Source organism: Quercus suber, unplaced genomic scaffold, assembly GCF_002906115.3.
Source record: "Quercus suber isolate HL8 unplaced genomic scaffold, Cork oak 2.0 scaffold_78, whole genome shotgun sequence".
Lineage (NCBI taxonomy): Eukaryota > Viridiplantae > Streptophyta > Magnoliopsida > Fagales > Fagaceae > Quercus > Quercus suber.
In genome coordinates, this window is record NW_027069543.1 from 1,492,317 (window position 1) to 1,517,236 (window position 24,920).

The 24,920-nt window shown below is 34.5% G+C and overlaps 3 protein-coding genes across 4 annotated transcripts in view; 2 read left to right on the plus strand and 1 right to left on the minus strand.

Annotated features, from left to right (window-relative positions):
• The first annotated feature begins 10,480 nt into the window (after positions 1–10,480).
• Positions 10,481–13,484, plus strand: LOC112025743 (transcription factor TCP4). Its single transcript, XM_024058427.2, has 2 exons — positions 10,481–13,047; positions 13,125–13,484. Exon 1 carries the CDS (start codon positions 11,706–11,708, stop codon positions 12,990–12,992), a length of 1,287 nt encoding a protein of 428 aa, XP_023914195.1. The 5' UTR covers positions 10,481–11,705; the 3' UTR covers positions 12,993–13,047; positions 13,125–13,484.
• Positions 13,485–15,259: 1,775 nt separating this feature from the next.
• LOC112025755 (protein IQ-DOMAIN 10) overlaps positions 15,260–24,920 on the minus strand; it is a 20,453-nt gene continuing 10,792 nt past the window's right edge. For both annotated transcript variants that reach the window (XM_024058440.2, XM_024058441.2), the window contains exons 3-6: positions 19,912–20,079; positions 17,589–17,864; positions 15,871–15,984; positions 15,260–15,785 (exon numbers count right to left, since the gene is read on the minus strand). In XM_024058440.2, the coding sequence (XP_023914208.1) occupies positions 15,501–15,785; positions 15,871–15,984; positions 17,589–17,864; positions 19,912–20,079 (843 nt within the window). In that variant the 3' untranslated portion in view covers positions 15,260–15,500. The remainder of the gene's footprint in view (positions 15,786–15,870; positions 15,985–17,588; positions 17,865–19,911; positions 20,080–24,920) is intronic.
• On the plus strand, positions 21,677–23,692 carry LOC112025754 (uncharacterized). Its single transcript, XM_065773694.1, has 5 exons — positions 21,677–22,048; positions 22,154–22,270; positions 22,863–23,026; positions 23,110–23,317; positions 23,423–23,692. The coding sequence occupies exons 1-5, from the start codon at positions 21,677–21,679 to the stop codon at positions 23,591–23,593; spliced, it is 1,032 nt and encodes a 343-aa protein (XP_065629766.1). The 3' UTR covers positions 23,594–23,692.

The following is a 24,920-nucleotide window of genomic DNA, read 5'->3' on the forward strand; positions in this document are numbered from 1 at the left end:
TGTTGTTGTATTTTTCTTTCACACGACTGTCTCATTCAGGATTTACAGCTTTGGAAGATGATTGGGTTGGGTAAGAAGTAAGGATGACTTTACACATTACAAAGCATCTCTGCTGATTCTCTACCACAATCTATTTTTGATGTTCTTTTTAAACTTTCCAAGTTTTCTTCCCTTTGTCTCTATTCTTCTATTTCTGTTGTAGATAAGACTAGCTTATGGCATTGCAGGTTAGGTCACCCTTCCCCACAAAGACTAGCTTTGTTACAATCTCTTGTACCAGATGTTATTTCTTGCAATAATTATAAGAAATTTGATTGTTCTATTTGTCCTCTTGCCAAACAAAAAAGGTTGCCTTTTCATTCATCTGTTTCTTCTTCTTCTTCTTGTTTTGATTTAATTCATGCTGATATTTGGGGCTCTTATTCTACTCATTCTCTCAATAGCTCCAAGTATTTTCTTACCTTAGTGGATGATTATAGGAAGTGTACTTGGGTTTTCTTAATGAAAAACAAATCTGATACTTCATTCTTAATTCAATCCTTTTATAATCTAATTCTCACACAATTCAAAACTCCTATTAAGGTCCTTAGGTTTGATAATGGTCCAAAATTTGTCTTGGCTTCTTTTTATGCTTCTAAGGGTATAATTCTTCTACTGACTTGTGTGGAAACTCCACAACAAAATTTAGTTGTTGAAAGAAAGCATCAACACCTTCTTGCTGTTGCTAGAGCATTAAGATTCCAAGCAAATCTTCCTTTAAAATTTTGGGGTGACTATGTTCTTACTGCAACCTATCTAATTAATAGAATTCCTAGTCCCCTTCTGCATGATGTTACTCCTTCGAAAAGGTGTTAGGTCATACCCCTTCTTACAACCACCTTAGGTCCTTTGGTTGCCTTTGTTATGCCTCCACATTATCTAGAGACAAGTCCAAATTTGATCCCAGAGCTAAAACATGCATTTTCCTTGAAAGCATGAATAGTGTGAAACACTGTAGCCAATTTAGACCCCCAATTTTAATTTACGGCTTAGTTGCTTTTACTCTAACTTGACTAAGTGCGGAACAAGAGTAGAAGATGTGTAATAAAACCGGAACACTACTTTAAGGCATAAGCAAGTACAATAAACAATAAATGTAAAGTTTAAAGAGTAGAGAAGAGAGATGCAAACACAAGATAACACTGAAATGTGTTATTGAATAGGAAACTGAAGTACTCATTGAAAAACCTCTCCGTAGCCCTCAAAGCCAAAATCGATCCACTAGTGAATAAAGTTGGAGTACATGAATAATAAAGAGACCTTCCAAGCCTAATCTACCAAATGTACTTGAACCCTTCAAGTTCCTGCTACCAACGGGCTTCACGGAGCCATGTCTTCACTAGTTGTCTAGATCCCGTAATTAGCTTTAAATTGCATCCACCACTCAATAGCTTTTTCCAATGCTTCCCATATGCACCAAAACTTCTCTCAACACTTAGAATGGGTGAGGTAAGTGTTTGGGTTAAGAACCTTTCTAGGATATGTAGATGGAGAGGTAGGAGTAAAGGAAACTTTAGAGAAATAGTGTAGGTGATTGTGGGTAAACAATCTCTAACTCTCAAGTGTTTGGCTAGGGTTTTCTCTCTCAAATGTTTCTTGGAAAAACTCTTTGAACTTCTTACAATTTCATGGGTAATGAGGGTTTGTATAGCATTGGTAAAGGTATGTGAAAAGGCACACTTAAAAACATTAGGCAGAGAGTTTTGTGAGTCACTCGTGACTTGGTCTGAGTCACGAATGACTTACGAAATCCAGCCTGGCAAAGACTCTTTAAATTCTAGCATATGCTTCTCATGTGGTCTTTTCTCGGGTTGGCACTCGTGAGACAGTCGTGAGCTAGTCGTGAATTCTTCATCTTCATGAAATCTTCACAAACTCTTATGCACAACCCTTACATTAAATCCTACAAAAATACAGGGAAATGATTGAATAGAAATACAATCAAATTTGACATAGATTTAAAGATAACATAAAATATAGTTGTAAATCACAATTTTACAATCCTTTTGGTATAAAAGGTTACAAACTTTATGACTTAGATTCTAGAACTTGTTTTGTTTCTAGGGATGTAGTTTTTAAGGAGTCCATTTTTCCTTTCAAGCATTGGTCTTAAAAATCTAATTCATCTCCCTCTTCCTCTTCTCATTCCATGTTTTCTATGCAATTTGTTATACCAAAGTCTAGTTCACATTCTATTTCTACAGAATTCACACCCAGCTTCACTACTGATATAGCTACACCTCTTAATGAGTTTCTTGACCTTGTTCATGATAATTCTGACCTAGATCTCTCCACTCCTACTTCAGTTGACCTTGTTCATTCTATTGAACAACCTCCTGCCCCTCCACTAGTTCCTCAACCACTAAGAAAATCCACTAGACTTTATAAAGCTCCCACTTATCTTCAAGATTATCATTGTAACCTTGCTTTTGCTCATGTGTCAACCTCAACTTCCTTTACTCAGTCACATGATTCCACTACTTTTGATGATTCATGTATACTCTATCCCATCTCTTCTACTTTGTCCTATGACAAGATTTCCACTAGTCATAGGGCTTTTGCTCTTGCCTTATCCATTTCTAAAGAACCTGACTCTTATGCTTAAGTCATTTTGGACCCTAGATGGCAAGATGCCATGAAAGCTGAGATTGATGCTCTTTAGACAAACCATGCTTGGGTTATGTGTAAGCTTCCTCCTGGTAAAGTTCCTATAGGGTGTAATGGGTTTACAAAGTGAAATTGAAGGTTGATGGTTCCATGGAAAGGTATAAGGCACGCTTGGTAGCTAAGGGGTACTCTCAGACTGAGGGTGTTGATTTCTATAAAGCTTTCTCTCCTGTGGTTAAGTTTGTAACAGTTAAAATCTTGCTGGCCTTGGCTACTGTCTATGGTTGGCATTTGACATAACTTGATGTCGACAATGCTATTTTGCTTGGTGATTTCAATGAAGAAGTTTGCATGGTTCCTCCTCCTAGATTTGGCAGCAAGGGGGAGGTTTGTAGACTCATTAAATCTCTCCATGGCCTTAAACAGGCTAGTAGACAGTGATTAGCTAAGCTATCCTCTACAATTGTGGATCATGGATTTGTCCAATCCAAGTCAGACTATTCTGTCTTCACCAGAGTTCAAGGTGGTTCTATCATCGTTATTTTGGTATATGTTCATGATATATTAATTGCAAGCAATGATGTGGATGTAATGAACTCTTTTAAGCAGTTTCTGGACAACAAGTTCAAGCTTAAGGACCTGGGAACTTTGAAATACTTCTTAGGCCTTGAGGTAGCTAGAATTGCAAAAGGCTTGTCTTTGTGTCAAAGGAAATATACTTTGGAACTTCTGGCTGATACAGGTTTGTTGGCTAGTAAACCAGCAAGTATACCTATGGAGCAATCTACAAAGTTTTGTAGCACTATTGGTGATCCGGTTTTAGATCCGTCATTGTATAGAAGGTTTATTGGCAAGCTTCTCTACTTGACCTTGGCAAGATTTGACATATGTTATTTAGTGCATAAGTTGAGCCAATTTATAAGTTCTCCTAAGGTGCCTCATCTACATGCAACCTATAGAATACTCAAGTATTTGAAGAAGACACTAAGACAAGGCTTGTTTCTTTCTGCAGAATCAGATTTGCATTTGAAATCCTATTGTGATGTTGACTGCGTAACTTGCCTTGATACTAGAAGATCCATTATAGGCTTTTGTGTTTTTTTAGGAGATTTCTTGATTTCCTGGAAGTGTACAAAGCACTAAGTTGTCTTAAGATCCTCAGCTGAATCTGAGTATAAGGCTATGGCCATAGTGATTAGTGAGATTGTTTGGCTCATTGCCTTGCTCAAGACCTTTGGGTTGAATCATACATAATTTGCTTTTTTGTATTGTGATAGTAAAGCAACTTTGTATATTGCTGCAAATCTAGTATACCATGAAAGAACAAAACATGTTGAGATTGATTGTCACTTCATTAGGGAGAAAATTCAAGATGGTGTGATCAAGACTTTCCACATTCCAACAAGAAATCAAATAGCAGATTTCTTTAGTAAAGCTCTTGGGCAAAAACAGTTCTTTCACCTTTTTTCCAAGATGAACTTTATCAATATATACAGTTCATCTTAAGGGGAAGTGTTAAACTGTGTTGAATGAAGGATGAAGGAGGAACTGCTTAAACTATAAGTAATTTAGGATAAGTGAGCATAAACGGCATGTTGTTTTGTATATAGATAGTTTGTTAGAAATTTGTTTTGACACTTGTTATCTTCATATTGGTTAGCTTAGGAGTTAGTTATTTTAGTTTTGTTTCTCGCCTCTCTGCTCCTCATATATAAAGGACAAAGCTCAGATATTTAATACACATGAGAATCATTCATACAAATTCTCACTTGCTATCTTCTTCTCTCACTCTCTCTCAGTGATTCCCAAACCTCCATTGTTGGAGCTTGATCTTGATTGCAAGATTTTAACATGAGGTTTAATATATGCTTATTTGGCTCATTAGGTATAGTTTTCAAAATTTTAACTTTTTCCTTTTCTACTAAATACAACTTATTCCAACTTCTTGAACTAAAAGGAACATGTCATTAGCCTAAAAAAAGTTATTCTAGTAATTAACATGTCAAAGAATTTCAGTCGTTTCATTTATTAATTTTTATTTTTTATTAATAATTTGATAGATATAATGGGGATGAAAGGTTTGAATCTTGAATGATTTCATTAGAAATGTTGGGAGGTGCCAGTTGAGCTATAAAGCTCTTGATTCATTTATCAAATTAAAGACCTTCTGATGCGAAATGGAAAATATAAAAGTCTTTGAAGATGTTACAAAAAGTCGTAAATGTTATGGGCTCCAGTTAACTCAACCGGTGAAGTCTCTGATGATTGAATAAGAGATTTGGGATTCAATTCCTACCTACAACAAAATCTGATTGGTGTCTTGTAGTATGACCCACAAAAGGAATACATCTGCCGTAAGACCATTAGCATTGGAAAATTTCAATGCTACTCTATTTTCAAAATTCTAAAAAGCTACTTTATCATTATACCATACCATTTTACAATACCTCCACATCCCAAACTTCTACTTCTCTCTTTTACTCATTAAAATAATATATCTACATAATAAAATAATATATCTTAAAATTATATCTTTTTTCTCCCATGTCTCTCCTCTCTTTACATAATAAAATATTATTATTTTTTTTAATACTTGCTACAGTGCAATTCTATGTTTAGAATTGCACTGTAGCAGTATTGCAAAAATATTTGCAATATTGCTGTTTAGCATTCCCCGATGCAGATAGTTTTTGAGGTTTAAAATTCTAAATTTCCCTTAGATTTGGCATTAACATTTCCTAATGTTAATGATCTAAGAAAAAGGGCGCTCAAAGAATTGTGGAGGAGCACAAACTCAATTATTTCAGAATTTGACCCAGGTGCAACAGATAAAATCAAAAGTCTAAAAAGTTCCCCACGTCCTTCTGTCTTTTTGACAATATATTTTTCTCCGTCTTAGTCTTATAGACTTACACTTCAGGACCGACCACATCTCTCTTGATTTGAGTCCAGGTGGTTTGTAGGAGTCCCAACTTGCGTCTATTACGCAAGTATAGATTCTCACAACTCATTTACTCCTCTATGAGATTTGAAGGGGTTGTCTTTCTTAGTTTTCTCCGGATTTTTCCCTTTTATTTTATTTAATTTAATTTAGAGGATTGCATCAATCTCATAATGATTACTTTCTATTATCATGCTAAGGCACTAATTAAGTATTGATGCAAGCAGGGTTCGAATCTCATATCTAGATTTTTACTAGTTGAATTAATTAAAACCCACAAATTTCTCATTTTGATCACATGGTTTCTACACAGTTGAAGCATCAAAATAAGAGGATCGAGAGAGTTATTTGAAAATTTCAGATGTGGAGAGCACTCAAGCTGAGTTAAAAACATCCACGATGGAGCCAATGCTTCAGAAAGCCAAGTTTATTCTCCTAGTCAAATTGCAAACTACCAAAATCTTTCAATGTGGAGGCTTTAAAGGCGACATTGAGACAGTTATGACAATGTAAGAAAGGGGGATGATTAATGATACAAGGGACATTTGCTTTTTGGCCATTTTTAAAACTGAGAATTACCTACATCAGCATCTCTTGGCTGGGAAAAATTTAACCTCGAGTTATGAAGTGTTGAAGCATAAGAATTCCAGTGTTGGACACGTGCTTTAATTTAATTTCAAAATCACTTTTAGTAGCACAAGCCTTCATTTGGATATCAATGAAAAATTAAAATTATTTCGCTATTTAGCTTATTTTTGTTACTATTCATGGCCCTACTGCACTTTTTGGTATTATTTATAAGTTCCACTGTACTATTTCAGCTAATTTTTACATTTATTTATAGTACTTTCAGTAATAAATTTTCAATTTCAGCAAAATAAACGATATCCAAATAGACCCTAGTCTGTTTGACAAAGATTATTTTTGCCAACTTATTTATTATTCAACTTATTTTTACTAATATTTATAGGTCTCACTGCATTTTTGATACTATTCATGAGTCTCACTATACTATTTCAGCTCACTTTTACCTTTATCTATAGTACTTTCAGCAATAAGTTTTCAGTTTCAGTAAAATAAGCGGTATCTAAACAGACTCTAGTTCGTTTGACAAAGATTATTCTTGCTAACTTATTTTATTATTCAATTTATTTTTGTTAATATTTATAAGTCCTACTGCACTTTTAATACTATTTATGAGTCTCACTATACTATTTCAGCTCACTTTTACCTTTATCTATAGTATTTTCAGTAATAAGTTTTCAGTTTCAGTAAAATAAGCAGTATCCAAACAGACTCTAGTTTGTTTGACAAAGATTATTTTTGCTAACTTATTTTATTATTCAACTTATTTTTGCTAATATTTATTGGTCTCACTGCACTTTTAATACTATTAATAGGTCTTACTATATCATTTTAGCTCACTTTTACCTTTATTTACGTAGTTTTAATAAAAAGTTTTCAGTTTCAACAAAATAAGCTGATCCCAAACAAAAGAATAAAAAAATCTTGCATTCCACGTCATTAAAGTCATTGAAAACTACAAAATCAGTTTGTGGAATGAATGCTTTGATTAAGGTAGTCTTTTCTTGAGCTGAAGTACCATTGTATCAATCCTTTTTACTTCGGGAAGCTCTATATCATCATGTAATATGTAGAGTCAATCTTAAGCACATTCATCGGACTCAAATTTCACATCATGTGCATTGTCTAATGTATTACTCTCTTGTAGAACCTTCTCTTGATGTTTACGCTTTACAATAGGTTATTTTTGTTGATCGAACTTTAAAGTAATTCTTGTTGCCTGTTGGCATTGGTATTTCTCGTATTTTGTCCAACCTTGAATTTTGATGGAAATTTGAGTCTTGAATTAAGAAATTTCATGGATTTAACTGTTAAACCCTATTTTGTTGTTGTTGATTTCAATCAATTTTTATTGGGTTTACCAATTCTAGTTGAGTTTTAATTGAAATCTAATTGTTTGATCAACTAAATTTTAGTCATGTATGAAAAAAACCATGAAATTCCCTTAAATTTGACTATTTCAAGAAAAATCGTGCTCCAATCGTTTGAGATATCATGGAAATATGAAAATTACTAAATTGATGGGAAATGTACATTATTTCATAAAAATCTGCCATTATTCTCCTTTGAAATGCATGATGGATTTTTCTAGGATGTTTCCATAAATTTTTCTGTAACCAGATTTAGTCCTAATTTGAACAAAATTAACTTTGTACTGTCTTAGGACACATGCCCTAAAATTTGATTTTTCAATAAATACTTGTCATTATTTTTAATTCGGTCAGATTGCTTTCAAAAAGAAATCTAAGTTTATTTGAATTGGTCTTGTATGTGAGAGTTTGATTTTAGAGGACTAGCCTAATCCAAACTACCAGTACATTTAGAATACCATTGTCTAAGTTAATAATAGCTAACTAAGTGAAGTAGAGCAATAAAGCACTAAAAGCATGTAATGCACAGTGAACTTGTTGAGTTAGAGGAATATTGGGGCTAGCTTATTCCTCTATGCAAACTATCTTTGTGGACTTGGTTCTGTCTTCCATCCTCCGGGCTGCTTTTGATGAAATAGAGTTATGCAGTAGGACCTTCTTAAAAGAGCTTTTGGTGCATATACTCGCTAATGATACACACATTTCTTCAAATCCTAACCGTTTTCTTTGTTAGAATTTGCCTAAAGATGATTTTGGTATAGAGCACGAAGATAGTGTTGTTTGATTCATTATGCCGACTGTTAAAACTAACTAGTAGCAAATCTAAGTGATTCATGGAAATAGATAATAATTTTGTAATTGTGATATAATGTATAATTAGTTCCCAAAATTTGTTGAAGATATTTTGTTTTCTTTAAAAATCAAACAATTTCTAAAATTATTTATTTATATTTTTATCTCTACCAATATATCATTATATTATTTTTTGTGTAGTGTTTGATTGATATTATTTCTTTTATGAGCCGGTCGATATTCTTTGAAATTATGATATAGTGTGCTATGTTTTTCCAATTTTTTTTCTCTACAACTAAACTTTCTAAGTTTCAAATAAATTATTCAAATTCCTCATTCTTTTAAAGGAAATTATCATAATCAAAACTCATAACAAAATTATTTTTTAATTTTACTCAAATAATTGATAGATACATTCAAATGCATAGCCAATATTTTGTTTTAATATAAATTTAAATTCTCACTACCAAAATAGCTAAATATTAACTCAAACAAAAATCAAACCAAAGTTATAAGAGAGACAACTTGTGTTGGGGAACTAAAAAATACAACACAAAAACATATTAACCTAAAATAGAGTTATAAAAAAACACAAATGTTTCATTAACCTAAAGTAGAGTTGCAAGAAATAAGAGAGAGAGAGAGAGAGAGAGAGAGAGAGAGAGAGAGAGAGAGAGAGAATAACAAATTTATAGAAATTATATGAGAAAAAAAGAGTTAAAAGATATAGTAATAAACACCAAATTATCACAGTCATGCTATGCAATAGAATAACACTATATTCATATATACTATCTTTACAATACAACAAGATAACGTCTATAAAATCAAATAAAAGAAAACAAGATAACAACTTAAAAACAGAAAACTAAACCACATTAACCCAAAGTAGAGTTCTAAAGAACATAAAAGTTAATCAACCTAAAATAGAGATACAAAATAAAAAAACCCACCAAAATATGAAAAAAAATATGTGAGAGAGAGAGAGAGAGAGAGAGAGAGAGAGAGAGAGCATTTTGTGTGGGAATTGAAAAAACTATGCATAGAATGTAAGAGAATTGCAAATTTATAGTAAAACAAGAAGAAACAAAAATAAAAGAAGATAAAGGGATGAAGGAAGAATAATATTAAGGTAGATAATAGTGAGGAGATGAAAATGTAAAAGTGAGTGGGAAAAGTTGAAAAAAGTGTAACAATAATTTGGGGATTAATAAGAAGAAAAAGAGTTAAAAATGAGAGAGGGAAAAAGAAAGTTGGAAATAAGTGGATGATATGACTGTTGATATGGCTCAATAAAAGCATAACAGTAATAAATGTTATGCTTTAATATATATATATATATTACAATATTAAAAAAATTTATATTTTCACAACAAATCTTAGGTGCTAGATTTTTACTAGTTATAATTTGGGTCTGTCATTGATATTACTTTTTCAACCAATAGTATGAATTTGTCATTTAGAATTTATTGTGAAAATATTATGAAAGTATTGTAGACCTAGGATTTACAAATGTCAAAATATATGTTTTATTTAAGTTTGTAATTTAATGATATTGATATGTTTTTACATTATGATAATTTAGACTATTTTTAAATTAGATCTAAAATTCCATTTGCAACATTGAAAAAAATAAAATAAAATGGATTAACTTAAATCTTTTATTGAGTTTCCTTATCAATTGGTTGATAGAGAATTCAACAGTACAAACTACAAAGCCATGTAGAAAATGTTGATTACATGGAACCCAGGTAGGATATTAATAATAGATAGGGTTCCCCAAGACTTTGGTCCCGCCCCCAAAAGTTAAGAAGCTATCATCAGGGTTATTTAATTTGAAAACAGGACAAATATGTAAGGGCATATTTTGTTACAGATTAAGTTAATTAACAAAGAAAAAAGAAACAAGTGTGGCCGTTATTATGCAGTGTGCAGTGATCCAACAAACAAGAAAAAGGTCGGTTGGGAGAAGGGAAATGAGAAAAAAAAAGATGATGTTGTGTCTTTCAAGTGAAGCATTAAAGAGAGAGAGAGAGACTGATTAGAAAAAGTTGAATGGGGTCACTTTCAAATGGGTTGGTGGTAGCATATAAAGGATCTATATAGTCCACCGAAGCATCCAGACACTCTCTTCAGCCATATAACCAACAGTTATAACTTCTTACCAAGATGTAAAAAAGAAAAAAAACTAAACAACAAAAAAACAAGTTTAGGGGTGAAAGTTGTAAGGGAGAGAGGAGGGGAGGAGCTAAAAGTTAAGTTAAGGTGATTGAATGAGTGAGAAAGAGTTTGGGTTGTTGTTATGTGTAGTGTAGCTTGTACAAGAAGAGCAGGAGACGCAGTGATGAGATCACAGGGATCTTTAATCCTCTTTCTGACCAAACACTGCCACACTCATCACTGGCATCATCAAGGGCTCTTATAGGCCTACAAAGAATTCCTCTTCCCTATAGCCTCTATTTACTATTCCATCATCACCACCACCACTACTACCACCACACAAATCTCACTCACACACTCCTCTCTTTTCTCTCACTCACAGTGCCTGCGTGGAAAAAATATGAAAAATTTGCAGGAAGTTTACCAACAAGGTCCCTCTTGAAAGTGGGTGTTTCTAGTCCCCTGGTTTGCTTGGTCAAGTGGGGTATTAAATAATTGACCCTGTTTGTACTGCTTGGTACATAAAAGAGGCACAATTATCAAAAGCTGTGTAAAAAGAGAGAGAGAGAGAGAGAGGCAAAGAGATGGGTTAGGCTGAAAATAGAGTTCGTTTAGGCTTCTGGGTCTTGCTTATTCTTTTATCAGAATAGGGTGGGGGCTTTGGTTTGTGGTGTTGTGTAAATGGAACTGGGAAAACTGAATGGCAGGGCGTTTTGGGAGAGGCATCAGCAGAAGCAGAAGTATCAGGTTTCAGAGTGGTGGCAGTTGCACAAGCAACAAGAGGAGAGTACTAGTACTACTGGGAAGAAAAAGGAGAGTAAAGAATCCACAACCCACTAAGAAAAAGTTTGCTGTTCCATTAAAAGCTGGAAGAGGAAACGCACAAGGGACTGAGTCTGGATCCTCAAAGGAATCATCATTATTACCTAAATTCAAGTCACTTAGAAGAAGAAGAAGAAGAAGAAGAAGAACACCATCAAGATTCTCCATCACAACAAAAAGAAAATCATCACCATCATCAACAGCATCAAGACCCAGTTTTCCATTTCCATCAATACCAGAACCAAAATCATCAACAGTTTTTGTATGGAGGCCTAGACTCATTCTCACAACCACAAACCCCAAGGAAGCGCTCTCACTTTTTATTTTCAGCTTCAGCTTCAGCTCCACCTCCACCTCCTACTTCAACTTGCATCGAATATGCAAGAAAAATGGGAGAGAACCACCACCAAGCAACAACATCGACAAGATTTGGGATAAGAAACGGAGGGGGCGAGATCGTAGAGGTCCAAGGAGGCCACATTGTTCGCTCTACCGGACGCAAGGACCGCCACAGCAAGGTCTGCACCGCAAAGGGACCCAGAGACCGCCGTGTACGCCTCTCGGCACACACCGCCATCCAGTTCTACGACGTCCAGGATCGCCTCGGCTACGACCGTCCCAGCAAGGCCGTCGATTGGCTAATCAAAAAGGCCAAAGCCGCCATCGACGAGCTCGAAGAGCTTCCAGCATGGAAGCCCACCACTTCGACCATCTCACAACAACAAGACCAGCAGCAACACCAGCACCAGACCCAGATACTCGACGAGAACCAGAATCCAACTGGTATTCACTGCAGCGCGGTGGATACCATTGCTTCTGGCAGTAGGACAGCAACTACAATGTTGGGTTGCGATGGTGGTAGAGTTTCAGATGCTAATATTCATAATCTTCAGCATCAAATGAGCGAGAACCCGAATAATAACAGTAGTAGTAGTTCGAGTTTTCTACCACCATCGCTGGACTCGGACTCCATTGCTGACACAATCAAGTCCTTTTTCCCAATGGGTGCATCTGCTGAGACCACACAGTTTCAGAATTACCACCCACCACCAGATTTGCTGTCAAGAACCAGTAGCCAGAGCCAAGATCTGCGGCTCTCACTTCAATCTTTTCACGACCCAATTCTTCTGCACCAGCACCAAGCCCAGACCCATCATCAAAATGAGCATGAGCATGAGCATATGCTCTTCTCTGGAGCCACACCGTTGGGTTTTGATGGGTCATCTGCTGGGTGGTCTGAGCACCACCACCACCACCCAGCAGAGATTAACCGCTTCCAGAGAATGCTAGCTTGGAATGCTGGTACAGGTGCAGAAACTGGTAGTGCCAGTAGTAGTGGTGTTGGTGGTGAATTTATCTTCAATTCGCCACCTACAACTTCCACTCAGCAACTGCTGCAGCCGTCGTTTTTCGGCCAAAACCAGTTTTTTCAACAGAGGGGACCCCTTCAGTCCAGTAACACACCTTCGGTTCGCGCTTGGATAGACCCGACAATTCCCACTGCCACTCATCCCCATCTTATTCCACCAACATTCCATCAGTCTTCCATTTCAGGAATCGGTTTCGCCCCTGGCGGATTCTCCGGGTTTCGAGTTCCAGCACGTTTCCAGGGTGAAGAGGAACACGACGGCATCTTCCATAAGCTGTCCTCTGCTTCCTCCAATTCTCGCCATTGATTGATTGAAAAATAATAATAATACAAATAAACCGGAATTCCCTCTCTTTACCAAGGTGCTACTTCAAAACCCACTTCTCCAATTCTTCTTAATATGCTTCCTCATTGGTTATTAACATAAATGCTAATGCAGGAGTCTTCTATCTTCTAGAAGGAGGCTAAGAAAGTAAGCTGTTATGCCGATCAAGAATTAGTAGGGAGGAGAATGTTTGGTCAATTCAATCGATGGTGCCTGTACCGTGGGGAGAAGAAATCTGAGTGCACTTCAGGTTATTCAATCCGTGGTTTGTTTAGCTTCTATCAGCTGATTATGTTTTAGCTTTGTTGTTATGTTTGCGTGGGCTCTTAAAGCTCAAACGCTCTTTAAGCTTTGTTGAATTGGATTGCTAAGCGTTTCTGTTGTGAGACTTTTTTCTTATGTCATGCTGTTTGCCTTCAGCTTCCATTTCTGGAGTTTCAACTGGTGAAATTGCAACTAGTTTTTTTCCAACAACTGTTTGCCTTCATTTCTATTTTGAACACCTTTTTTCCGTCTACTTTTAGTAATGGTCAATTTCTCAAGTTGACGCGAGGAAGTTTCTTTGTGACTCGTGATTGTTTTGTTCCTTTACTGCATTCCAATGGAACAGTTCAATGGGCCTCAAGGATTTCCTTAAACTTGCAAAAGAATTGAAAGAATATCTTATAATTTTCATCAATTTGGTTGCTTGGGTTTTCGGAGCACTGAACTTGATGTTTCTGATGGTAAGTTTAAGCACATTCAGTGAGTATCGAACTCACCATCCACTTTGTTCTTACAAGGAAAGAAAATGTCATTTTAGTTACAGCTCATTGATGGTTGAAAAGAAGTAGAATAGTAATGTATTCCACAATAATTTCTCCCAAGTTGAGAAGGAAAAAATGTGAAATTTCGTTAAGCAGGTTATTTATTGTCCATCTCTAGGAACTTTAGTATATACTATAAACTAACTTGAAAAATGTTTATTATGAACGCGAATTTGCTATATAAGTCTTGAGAACCTATTTACTGAATTAATGCAAGTTGGATGAGTCTTAATCAGGCCTCAACTTAAATTCATGAACCACCCTGAAACCCCTGTGTGCCCGCATTATTACAAATCTTGTTTCTCTTATTGAGCCTATGTGTTAGAGACTTAGAGCTAGCCTGTCTTCAAAAAAAGTTATTTTTAGGTTGTGCAATAAAGAGGGCATAGATCTGAATTACAAGTTGTCAAAATTTCACTTTGGCATTAAAGATCAGGTTGGGTTGGTATCTAAGATGTTCCATGATGATTATGACGAGTATGGTTGATAAATATAACAGGCTGCGTGCCGACCTTGTGGCGCTAAGTGGAGCACATCTGAAGTAGGAACCATAAAAGGGGAATGGATTGTACTCAACCTGCTTAATTATGGAAGAATGCAAAGATGGATACCACCAAAATGTGGTAGTTGGCCATCTGTCTATGGTCCCCTACGCTGTAAAATCTCAGTGCCTAATTGAATTCATCAGTCTTAACCAGGAGCTTTCTTCTACTCTTTAGGGGAGGAGGGGGGAAAAACAGTTGCCGTATGTTGAGATTGTGACATTTGCTTTATGATTGTTGTTACTTATGGTTTATTAATAGTTAATACACACGGCAGAGGAATGTGGGTGAAGCATATGTACATAAATGGAGAAGATTTTAATAAACCTTTAGAATTAAGAAAGCCTGAAAGTCTCAATAAAAAAGAAAGCCTGAAAGTTTAGGTGGCCAACCGTATTTCTAGTCTTTTAAATGAGAGTAATAAAATCATGAGTACTTGGTGGGGAAATTGGTACGCATGAGCAGAAGAATATGTAGATTAGTGGGGGAAGAATGGTAGAGGAGAAGGAGGAAAAGGAGAGGATGTGGTATTCTTGATGCATATCAAATACCTTAATTAAGGAGGCAAATGAAGAATGTATTATTGTATGATATAGTTTATATATAATGGACGCATGAGTTGGATTATGCTTTGTTGAATATTCTTTATGTAGTGTAGATATAATATAAATATTAGAGCTTATTTGCCTCTGTATCATAATCTGATATTCCATTGCTTTCTTTCACGCTATGAATGATTGGATTCCGTACTATTTGGATCCCTCTTTGTTAAAGCTTCATGTTTTAAAAAGCCATATGATTTAAGAATCCAAATAATTGAGTTCAGAATTTTCCATCATAGGCTACACGACAATCAGAATAAGTTTATATGTTAGGGAAATGAATTTTAAAGACAAAGCCAAGATAAACACGCATTTTAATATATATGTACACTGTGTATAATTATATTACTGACAATCCAACGATAATATGATGTCAGTTATCTTATTTACACACAAGGACAGATTCATACCAAATCCAAATGGGCAAATTAATAAACCAAGATATAAAACAACCACAATAAATTCATGACAGAAATTGGTAAAGCTAAAATCTTTGAGCTGGGTATGTCTTCAATTTTAAGCCAACATAAAGATGACAGCTTATTTTTCAGCAGCTGGGTAGACCAAGTTTTTCACTTTTGTGGTTCCCTTCCCATTTGATAAAGCAGGTTTGAATGAAACTGATAATTTCTTCTCTGGCTGGTTTCCAATTTTATATAATTTGCTCTGCTTGGTTTGCACTTTCTTCGATTCAAGAGAATGTACACGAACCCGGATCTCCCAAGGGCGAGCAGCTATCCAGCGCTCCATCCAGCTCCAACCCCAGTTTTCCTTGCCAAGATTGTATGAAGCCTGGCCTAGATATTGGCTAGAGTTGGCCCTCCACTGCTAGTCAAATTTATGCATTAATTTTCTATAAATCGTAACCATTAGTATTAAAACTGAGGATGCAAGTGTTCTCAGGGCAGACCTGATGAGAGAAGGCATATGCCATGGTTCGCTCACGCTTAATTGCGGCTTCTTCTCGCTGTTGTAACCTCGAAAGGATTTCCTCCATGGTTTCAGAGCCACCACACCATTCCACCTATTGAGCAAATTAACAATTGTTAAGCAATGGCCATCCATCCCGGATGTTCAGATAAGGTGCTTTTAGCTGTTTTAAGGAGCTTAGATGCTTTTGAAAGCTGCGTAAGAGAAAATATGAAACGATATGCATAATAAAATAAATAACGAAAGCTAAATAGCTAATATGCTTTAGTTGCATGGGAAACGGGAAATATTTCTAAAAAGCTAACCACACATACTGTGTTACTCTTTGCCATTAATACAAGTTCCTTCTTATAGCCGCAAAAAAAAAAAAAAACCACAATCCAATGTTGTTATGATCCTAGTATCCCACATGGATTAAGCAGAAGTTTAACCACGTGTTATAAGCTTTTGGACACTCTCCCCTTGCAAGCCGGTTTTTAAGGATGCGTACCCTTGAGTTTGTAACATTTGTAATTATAACAAATGTGCTTTAACTATGGTGATGAATTTTGGGCATGCCAATATGTTTTAATAATTCACAATCTAATTTTCTGTTTTTATGTTTTGCGAGTTCATTTCCAGTATATGTGTATCCGCTTGGATGTGCTTCAAAACAGCCAAGCAGCCATTGGTCTAATTAAATTAAAGCTATCTTATTGATTACAACCCGAGAATGGACGCTAAAGGAACGCATACGCATAGCACGAAGGAAACAAGGAAAACCGTGCTAGAAACTACAAAGCAATAGCCACCCTACTTCCCTCCATAAAACCCAATTCAAAGTGCGATAATAGGCAACACAAAGTTTTATTACCAAGTCTAATATACTTCAAATTGTAAAAGTGACTGCTAAATATTACTGAAAACCATTAGTTTCTCTTCAAACATTTTCAAGACCTGATGTTTGATTGTTAGCGAGCTAAACATTATGTAGAATGCTCCTAGCTAGTCATGGTCACGACTACAAGCTCCAATATCCAACACAACTAGCTTTGCTATATAGATGAAATAAGAATATAAGATGCACAATCGAGGAAAATAAAAAAAATGTCTCCCAATTGATTCAAGGGACAATATATATAGGACCAGAAATCTATGTCTTAAAGGATGATACAAGGTAGCACCTTGTTCTCAATCATGTAACTAGTTAGTGTAATTAGGTTCAGCGGGGAACTCACTAGTCACATATTCTTGGCCTTTAAAGCATACTCTCTCAACCCCTTCCCCTAGTCCCATTAATCAATACTATGTATAGTTGTTCTAATGAAATGTCTGGATTAGCGAACCAAATACATCAATAAACACATATTTAGAATTTAAACCACATGATATGATGATTTGTTGATCAATTGAATAAATGCAAATACCATCAGAACCGGTATAATTACAAGAGCAAGAAAAGTATGAGATGACCTTATCCAAAGTATTAGCAGAAGAAAATTTACTGATTTCAAATGCCATAGAACGATGATTTATTTATTTTTTAAATTTGGTTTCTGACTCCTAATAAATCATGTTACTAAGAAATTAACTATAATTACATTGGCCTCCCACCAAACGAGAGGCTGCACAAGACTGGCAGCAAAGTACTAATAATTATTATAGGCAATAAAACAAAGCAGTAATGACAATTAGGAGATAGTCACAGACTCACAGTACCTCGAGCTCACGGAGCTTAGCTTCAAGCTTTAACTGATTTTCCAATTTCTTTTGCCTAATTCGACCTTCTGTGACCATATGGAGTCGGCGAGCTCTGATTTGGTCTTGTATTCTACTCCATGAATGTATATGATTCAATGCAGTTGATGCTTGCTCTCTGACATTTTGATCTTGAATGAAGCCCTGAAATCTCACTGTCCCCATTGGATGGCATAATGTTTCATTTTTTGATGGTTGATGGCATAACATTTTTCTTGCCTGTAACATTTTTCTTGCCTGCATAAGTAGAAAGAGAGACTTTGATGATGGAGATTCAAGTTCACCATAACTGCTAATGGGATGAGCTTTAGCCCACATATGGAAGCACCATTATACATTAATACAAGTTTTTACTATTTCCTATGGCTTCGTGCCAAAGATAACTGGGATTGAAGTTGTCTGATATGCAGATGCAATCCTATTACTACAACGTGTAGAGGCGGGCTTAAGCATACATAGCCATAAAGGCAATTAGAATGGTAGCTTCGTATGTTCAAGATAGTTTTTGTTTTTTGAATTCATAATGTGATAAACATGTTTGGTTAAAAGTACATAGTTCACAATTCACATAGCACCTTTTTATTTACTTTTTTTTTTTTTTTTGGAGAGAGAAGAACAGCTTAATAATAATAATAAACTCCAACTAGTTTTCTCTGCCCTTCTGCATAAATTTCTTAAGACAGTCTTACTTGTTGGATTTACAGCTTGACAATGATCCGGCAATTTAAAACTTAACAATGATACTCCAATATATTTGTAGACAAATACCAAAGATCCTGATCAATGCTGAAAGTTGTCCACCTGATGAATTTCTCATGCTTTTCCGTGATAGGAATTCTGCCCTGGTAACGAAGTCGTAGTATTCCATTTACGCAACGGATGTCAAATAAGTCAAGTAGAACTATCATTTCTTGTATTATTTTCTAAGAAGAGAAGAAACAAATTACCAGGAGAATTGGCCTGTTAACATCATGCAGTGGCACTTGTGTTATCAAGTTCACTGACAAGAAAATTAAGGACACTACAGACAGACACTGATTCCTATCTCCGAGGTTGATGTATAGGGGTGAATGAGGGAAGGAGAGCCCAGATATTCAACTACTTGATTTACTTAAAAATTTTACTTGCCTATTTTACTGATTTGAAATAATAATATCATTTGCTCAGGTTCTATTTTCTTATTCTTCGGTGATTTGAACCATGTCATTAGGTATTTCGAATTTCATTTGAGAGAATGAATCAATTAAGGAAGTATTTTAACATCCCAGAAACAGTGAAAAACTTTAGCATATCATGTCACATGTCATAACTATCAGTTATAACTCCTAATTTAATAAATACCTCCAAAATAAATCTACTTGCCTAATTTCTTTCGTTATTCTTAAATTGTATGCTCTACATTGCAATCCTCTGTATTTAGTCTATGAAAAGCTAACTATACATATTCATTAAGCTCATTAGTTATTCCTGTACGCAGAAATATGCAGAAATGATCTTTGGTGTTTTATTATGTCAATCAACATACTATACTTGAGGGAACCATCTTGAATCTTATGCCTTCTACATAAGAGGTTCAAAGCTATGGTTTAATTTATCTTTTTCCTTAGTAAAATAAGGAATGATGTAAAGTTAGCATTTTGGGGAAGTGCCATCTCACGTGATGCTTGAATTATATATATATAAAGGGACAATAACATGGTGAGTTGGTGACACTCCCTCAAAATCAAAATATCTAGGTTGCGACAGAAAAAGTTGAAACCTTACTTGGGAGTTGGGACACTAGCTTGATGTTCATATATTGTGGGACAAATAGAGTAGCATATACTCTATTTGTCCCACAATATATGAAATGTTTCAAATGGCACGATTATTAATGAAAAGATAAAAATATGATGATCTTCTTAGACTATACTTTACTTTATAATAGAGGTAGCACAAATTTTGACAAGAATCTTGTTTAATTTTTTTTTTTTTGGAAAAAAAAAATGTGAGGATGAAATAGAAAATTGAACTTTTACTATTGGAACGTTATATATATATATATATATGAGTCTGGTTAATGTGTGCTCTAAGGGCATACATAAACCATCTATTTTGAAAATTTTTTTATGGAAAATTGAAAAAGATATTAAATTACTTTTTCATTTTTTAATAAAAAGTTTTCTAAAATAGTTTACTAATGTATGTTCTTACATGTTAGTAAATCTAAAGGCACATGTTAGTAAATCTCTCTCTCTCTCTCACCTTTTTACGACAACCCAAAAGGGAAATGTTAAGGGAGTACCATATATGCCCGAAATGCAGCTTGAATCCGAGTGGCAGCTATATTTTTAATTGGAACTGGTGGAGCATTTGGAATTTCATTTGGACCACCATTGGAAGAACTACTTGACTCTGTATGAGACTGATCCTTGCTCTTGGAACCATTTGATTTATCAGTAGTTGAGTGCACCTATGTTGAATAAGTATTAATAGATTAGATTAAGGAAATAGTGATCAAAACAAAATTCAGATATGATAGAGAGATTTGATATGTAAGTGCCAGAATAGCATTAATTTCACAAAAAATTTTCAACTTAGTTTTTAGTTCCACTTCCAAGTGATTGTTGAAATCTTCCTGTCATTTATTTATCCTACATCGATTGACTTAAATTAAGGAAAAGCCTCGTCAATTTGGCAACAAAAAAAGAAGAAGAGGTATTTGTTTCTTTTTTCTTGTCAAAGATACTGTATTCATTCAAGAAAAATAATACAGTATATTGAGGTAACAGGGTAGGTAAGAAAAATGATATATAGATATTATAAGAGGAATATTCGGAAAGGAGAGAGAAGACTACAAAAGTGTGATATTTATCTTCAGAATATGGAGGTCCAAACCCCGTTTAAAGTTGGAGATGCTAATCCTACTAAAAGATATATCAAGGAGCATTAACAAACAACACTGCAAACTTAATTTAGTAATCTACCTTCCAGTTTTCTATTTATTACAAATTTACAACGTAGAAGGGAGTAGGAAATGAATTAATATTCAATGATGTATATATATATATATATATCTATTTCAAATTCAGCTTTATGTTATTGTAACTAATTGGTATTGTCTTGTCTCTTTTACAATAGAACCAAAGTTCAAATTCTCTCTCTCCACTTCTTGTGACAATTGAATTTTGAAATTTATATATAAATAAAAAAGAAATAAAAAATAAAACTCTTTTAGCTGTCCAACTCAACTGTTAAATTATTTTAATTTTGTAGGATTTTGTTTACTACTAAGTTAGAAGTTACAAAAGAAATCCTGACCTTTGTAAATAGAATCTGATGGTTTCCACATACAATTTTTAAGAAATGCTTTGTTGCTTCTATAAGAACTGATAAATCTGAGAGCACCTAGAATCATTTTGAATTATGACAATACAAAGGGGAATCCAAAGAAATACTAGATAACTCTTGTAGATAATTTGGTCCTTCGTTACACTCAAGATATTGTACATATTTATACTATTAATAACAGGATTTTTAACATTTTGCGTACTAAAATACTTTTACACAAATTCTTAAACTCTTTAAAATACTCCTATCTTATAGTTAAATAATTTTAAATTAAAAAAAATATAAACTAGTTAAAATTGTAATTTACTATTCTTAAGTTTTAGGTTTTTTTCCTTTATCTTCTCAATTTGGCTTAAAACTTAGGACATTATCTCTATTTCATTTTTAAATATTATTCTACATTACCTGGCCTTTTTTTTTTTTATTTTTTAACACAATTATTTATATATCATTTTTAAGCATTATAACTCTAAAAAAAGAAAAAAGAAAAAAAAAAGAGCATTATTGCACGCACAAAGTGCGTGTGATGAGTCTAGTATTATCATGTTGTAATTATTGTATGTTACTAATTTCTAATGAATGACCCTATTTACAATTATGATGCCCATTAAAAAATGAAAGTCATTCTATAAATATATAAAAACAATTTAAGACAATTGAATATTTCTTTCCTCTTTTTTTTTTTTTTTTTACTTAATTTTTTTTATTTTTTGAATCCAATGCCTAACTATTTGGCTTGGAATTCCCCCCCCAATTCTTCCATTCTATCTTTGCCAATTCCAGATTACCATCATTCAAATCCATCTTCCTCTTCTATCCCATTCTCATCTCTTTCCCAAACCGATCTTTCTTTGCCAAATTTGATAATTAGGCCAACTCAAAACATTGGTGTCAAAAATTCAAGCACTCCACCGTTGCCTAAATTGTGGAACTCTTATGACTATAATCTTGAGAAGGAGACTTGTGGGGTGGATCCAGGATTGGCTTTTCGGTCGAATTTGAATTTGCCTTATGAATCCGACAACCCCATTTGGCCTCCACCTGGTTTCATGACAAGAACACAACAATATCAGCATCCTTCTCATTCAATGGTAAAACTTTTTGCCTCGTACGTGTTGTTTTTAATTTCAATTTGGTTTTGCAATATTTTTTTAGTTTTGGACTGATGAGGAATTTTGGTTCATGGAACTTTGTAGGCGAACGTCTCATCAGGGACTTCTTCATCATCATCTGTAATAAATTTTCAGATGGAGCCCCCTTCAAACCAAAGCTACTATGGCAACTATACACCAATGTGGCCGGAGGAAGAGAAGGTAGTAAATGCAAATCCTGCCTATTTTAGTGCTCTTAAGTTTTTTCAACATGGAGAGATGATTTTCATGATTTTTTTTTTTAATGTTTTTTTAATAAATTTTTTTACAAAGAATTTATTAAAATATTAGTTTCAAATAAATGTTTGTTATAGGGAATTTTCTAGAAGTTTGTTCTGTTAATTTTTATAATCACATCTGAAACTGGGATATTCATTTTCTTATTTTAGGTAAATATTTAATTTTGGAATTAAAAAGGTCATAGACTCGCACTTTTTATGGGGTTGAGAGAGGCGATTTGGTATGATTTATTTTTTAATAGAAAATCTTAAAGGTAACATAAAGTAATGTAATAATGAATGTACTTCATGAATTTTAAATACTCATAAATAAATATTTGATTTTTTTTTTTTTTTTTTTTTTTTGTGACTGGTAACATATTACATATTAGTTTGTAAGCTCGTTGTAAAAATTGTAATACTTGTAGCACTGCTAATTTTTTGGGCTTACAACTAATGTAGATTTTTTTGTTTTACTGAGATCTAAAATGTGGATTTGTATCTTATGGACTAGTTGTTTAAATGTGTATATATAGATGGTTGGCATGAAGAGGCCATATCCCTTCTCTCTAGACAATCCACCAGGCCCGTCTTTCAACTACAAATTTCCAACCCCTGTTGCTCCTATAAGATCAGATGAATCAGCTTCATGTGGAAATGGAGGCACATTTAATTTCGATGCCGGAGATACAATTTATAGGTTAGCTAAATTTTAATCTATGGTCCTTACATATAATGTTACCTGTTGTCTGTTCTCATAGTGTGTTCTTGCACCGTATTCAGAGAAGGCCCTTCCTGCTCAACTTCCAACTCCAAGCTGAATAATCCAAAGCAAAGTTTCAAAGAAAATGAGGTTGTCTATGGAGATTTTCTCAAACTAGCTCCTCCTACAACTGCTTCAACGTGTCCAAGCTCAAAGTTCAAGCACCCTTCGGCTTGTCTAGCCTCCTATAACCACAAATTCCCTGATTTTGAATCATTACCTTATCAAGTAAGATTGAACAACAAAAACCCATATCCCATTTCACTAATTTCATGTTTCATGTATATTTGATTTGTACTTAATTAATTGCTATTTGCTATTAATTTGTTGAAGGGAAGTATACAAGACCCAATTGTCCAGGCAGGACTAAGTCAGTTGAATCAACAACAGCCTTTTTATAGCTTCTTCCCACCAACAAAGGTGCAGATTGATCGAGCAACAACAACTATGAACAATTGTAATGGTGAAGTAGGAGAAAGTGTTGATCTCAATTTGAAGTTATAAATGACTTAGCCCATTTTTCTCTTCCATATCTTCTAGTTTGTTTTTCAGGCTAGTTATTACTCTCTTATTAAGAGACAATACAAGAAACGTCTTCTCTTTCTTTTTTGTATTTCTTTTGAATATTACAATTAATAGGGTACATATATAATATATCTAAATTTGAGGGTAAGAGCAGAGAAAGATGGGGAGATTTTGTTTGAATGTGTCGTACTTTGATGACCATGGTTGGTGGTTGTGCTTTGAGGGTTTTGTGGTTCTGTTTCTAAAGTTTCTATACTTTAGTTGCTTGGTTGGTGCATTACATTTACAGGATGAGTCAGACATTGGATCGGTAACAACTTTTGCATGTGGATTGGGGGGACTCTGATTTTGCTTTGTCTTGTCCTCGTTTTGGTGGGCTCCTCATTTCTATACTTCATTATGGTTGCAGATGAGTGACGATGTGAAGGGTCCACGTAAGTTGAGAGAAAGAGACCGAGACCATGTGGATTTATTTAACAACCAACTTTAGTAAACTTCACCTTTAAAAAAAAAAAAAAAAAGAGTTAGTAAACTTAATATCGGGTACAAAATGTAACAATGGTAATAATTTAAGGTTAAAAAAAAATGTAATTTCTTCAAAAATAAAAGTTTATCATTTTCATTCTCTTCCCCCAAATTTTCTGTGCATCCAAACACAAACTTTATTCACCCTGCAGACCCACCTCTAAAATAACAAATCTAACCCTATCGTGAAAATCAATGCTTTCCTGGAACCCAATCACTATCAAGAAAGAATGAACCTTTCTTAGGCATCTTCAGGAGAAGTGAAGTGACAATTGAAGCCGAGTTAGGCGTCCTGGTATGCCATTTGGAGTTTTGCCTAGTTCTCGAGTTAGATCGCCTCTCTCTCTCTAAAACCAATCTTCTCTTTCTAGAATATAAGATTAGTGGCCTTTTCTCTTTCTCACTCTAGAATAAGTTCTTGTGGGTGTGTTTAGAGAGTTGATGTTAGAGAGGGTAAGAGACTTGGCAAAAATGGCCCATTACCACTATTTAACAAAAAAATTAGCAATCTATCACTGTTTTGAAAATATGTAAGGTTCTACCATTTTTTTGAAACTCGAATTTGCCGTGAAACTCAAGTTCCAAAAACTTGAGTTCTTTGAAAAAATAGCGTTCAAATTTGCTAAAAAATTTTTGATGGTACTCGAGTTCATGGTACCCGAGTTCCATGAACTTGAGTACCACAAAAAACTTGATTTCGCCAAACTCAAGTACCAAAAAAGTGGTAAATCCCTACATATTTTCGAAACAGTAGTAAATTGATATATATATATATATATTT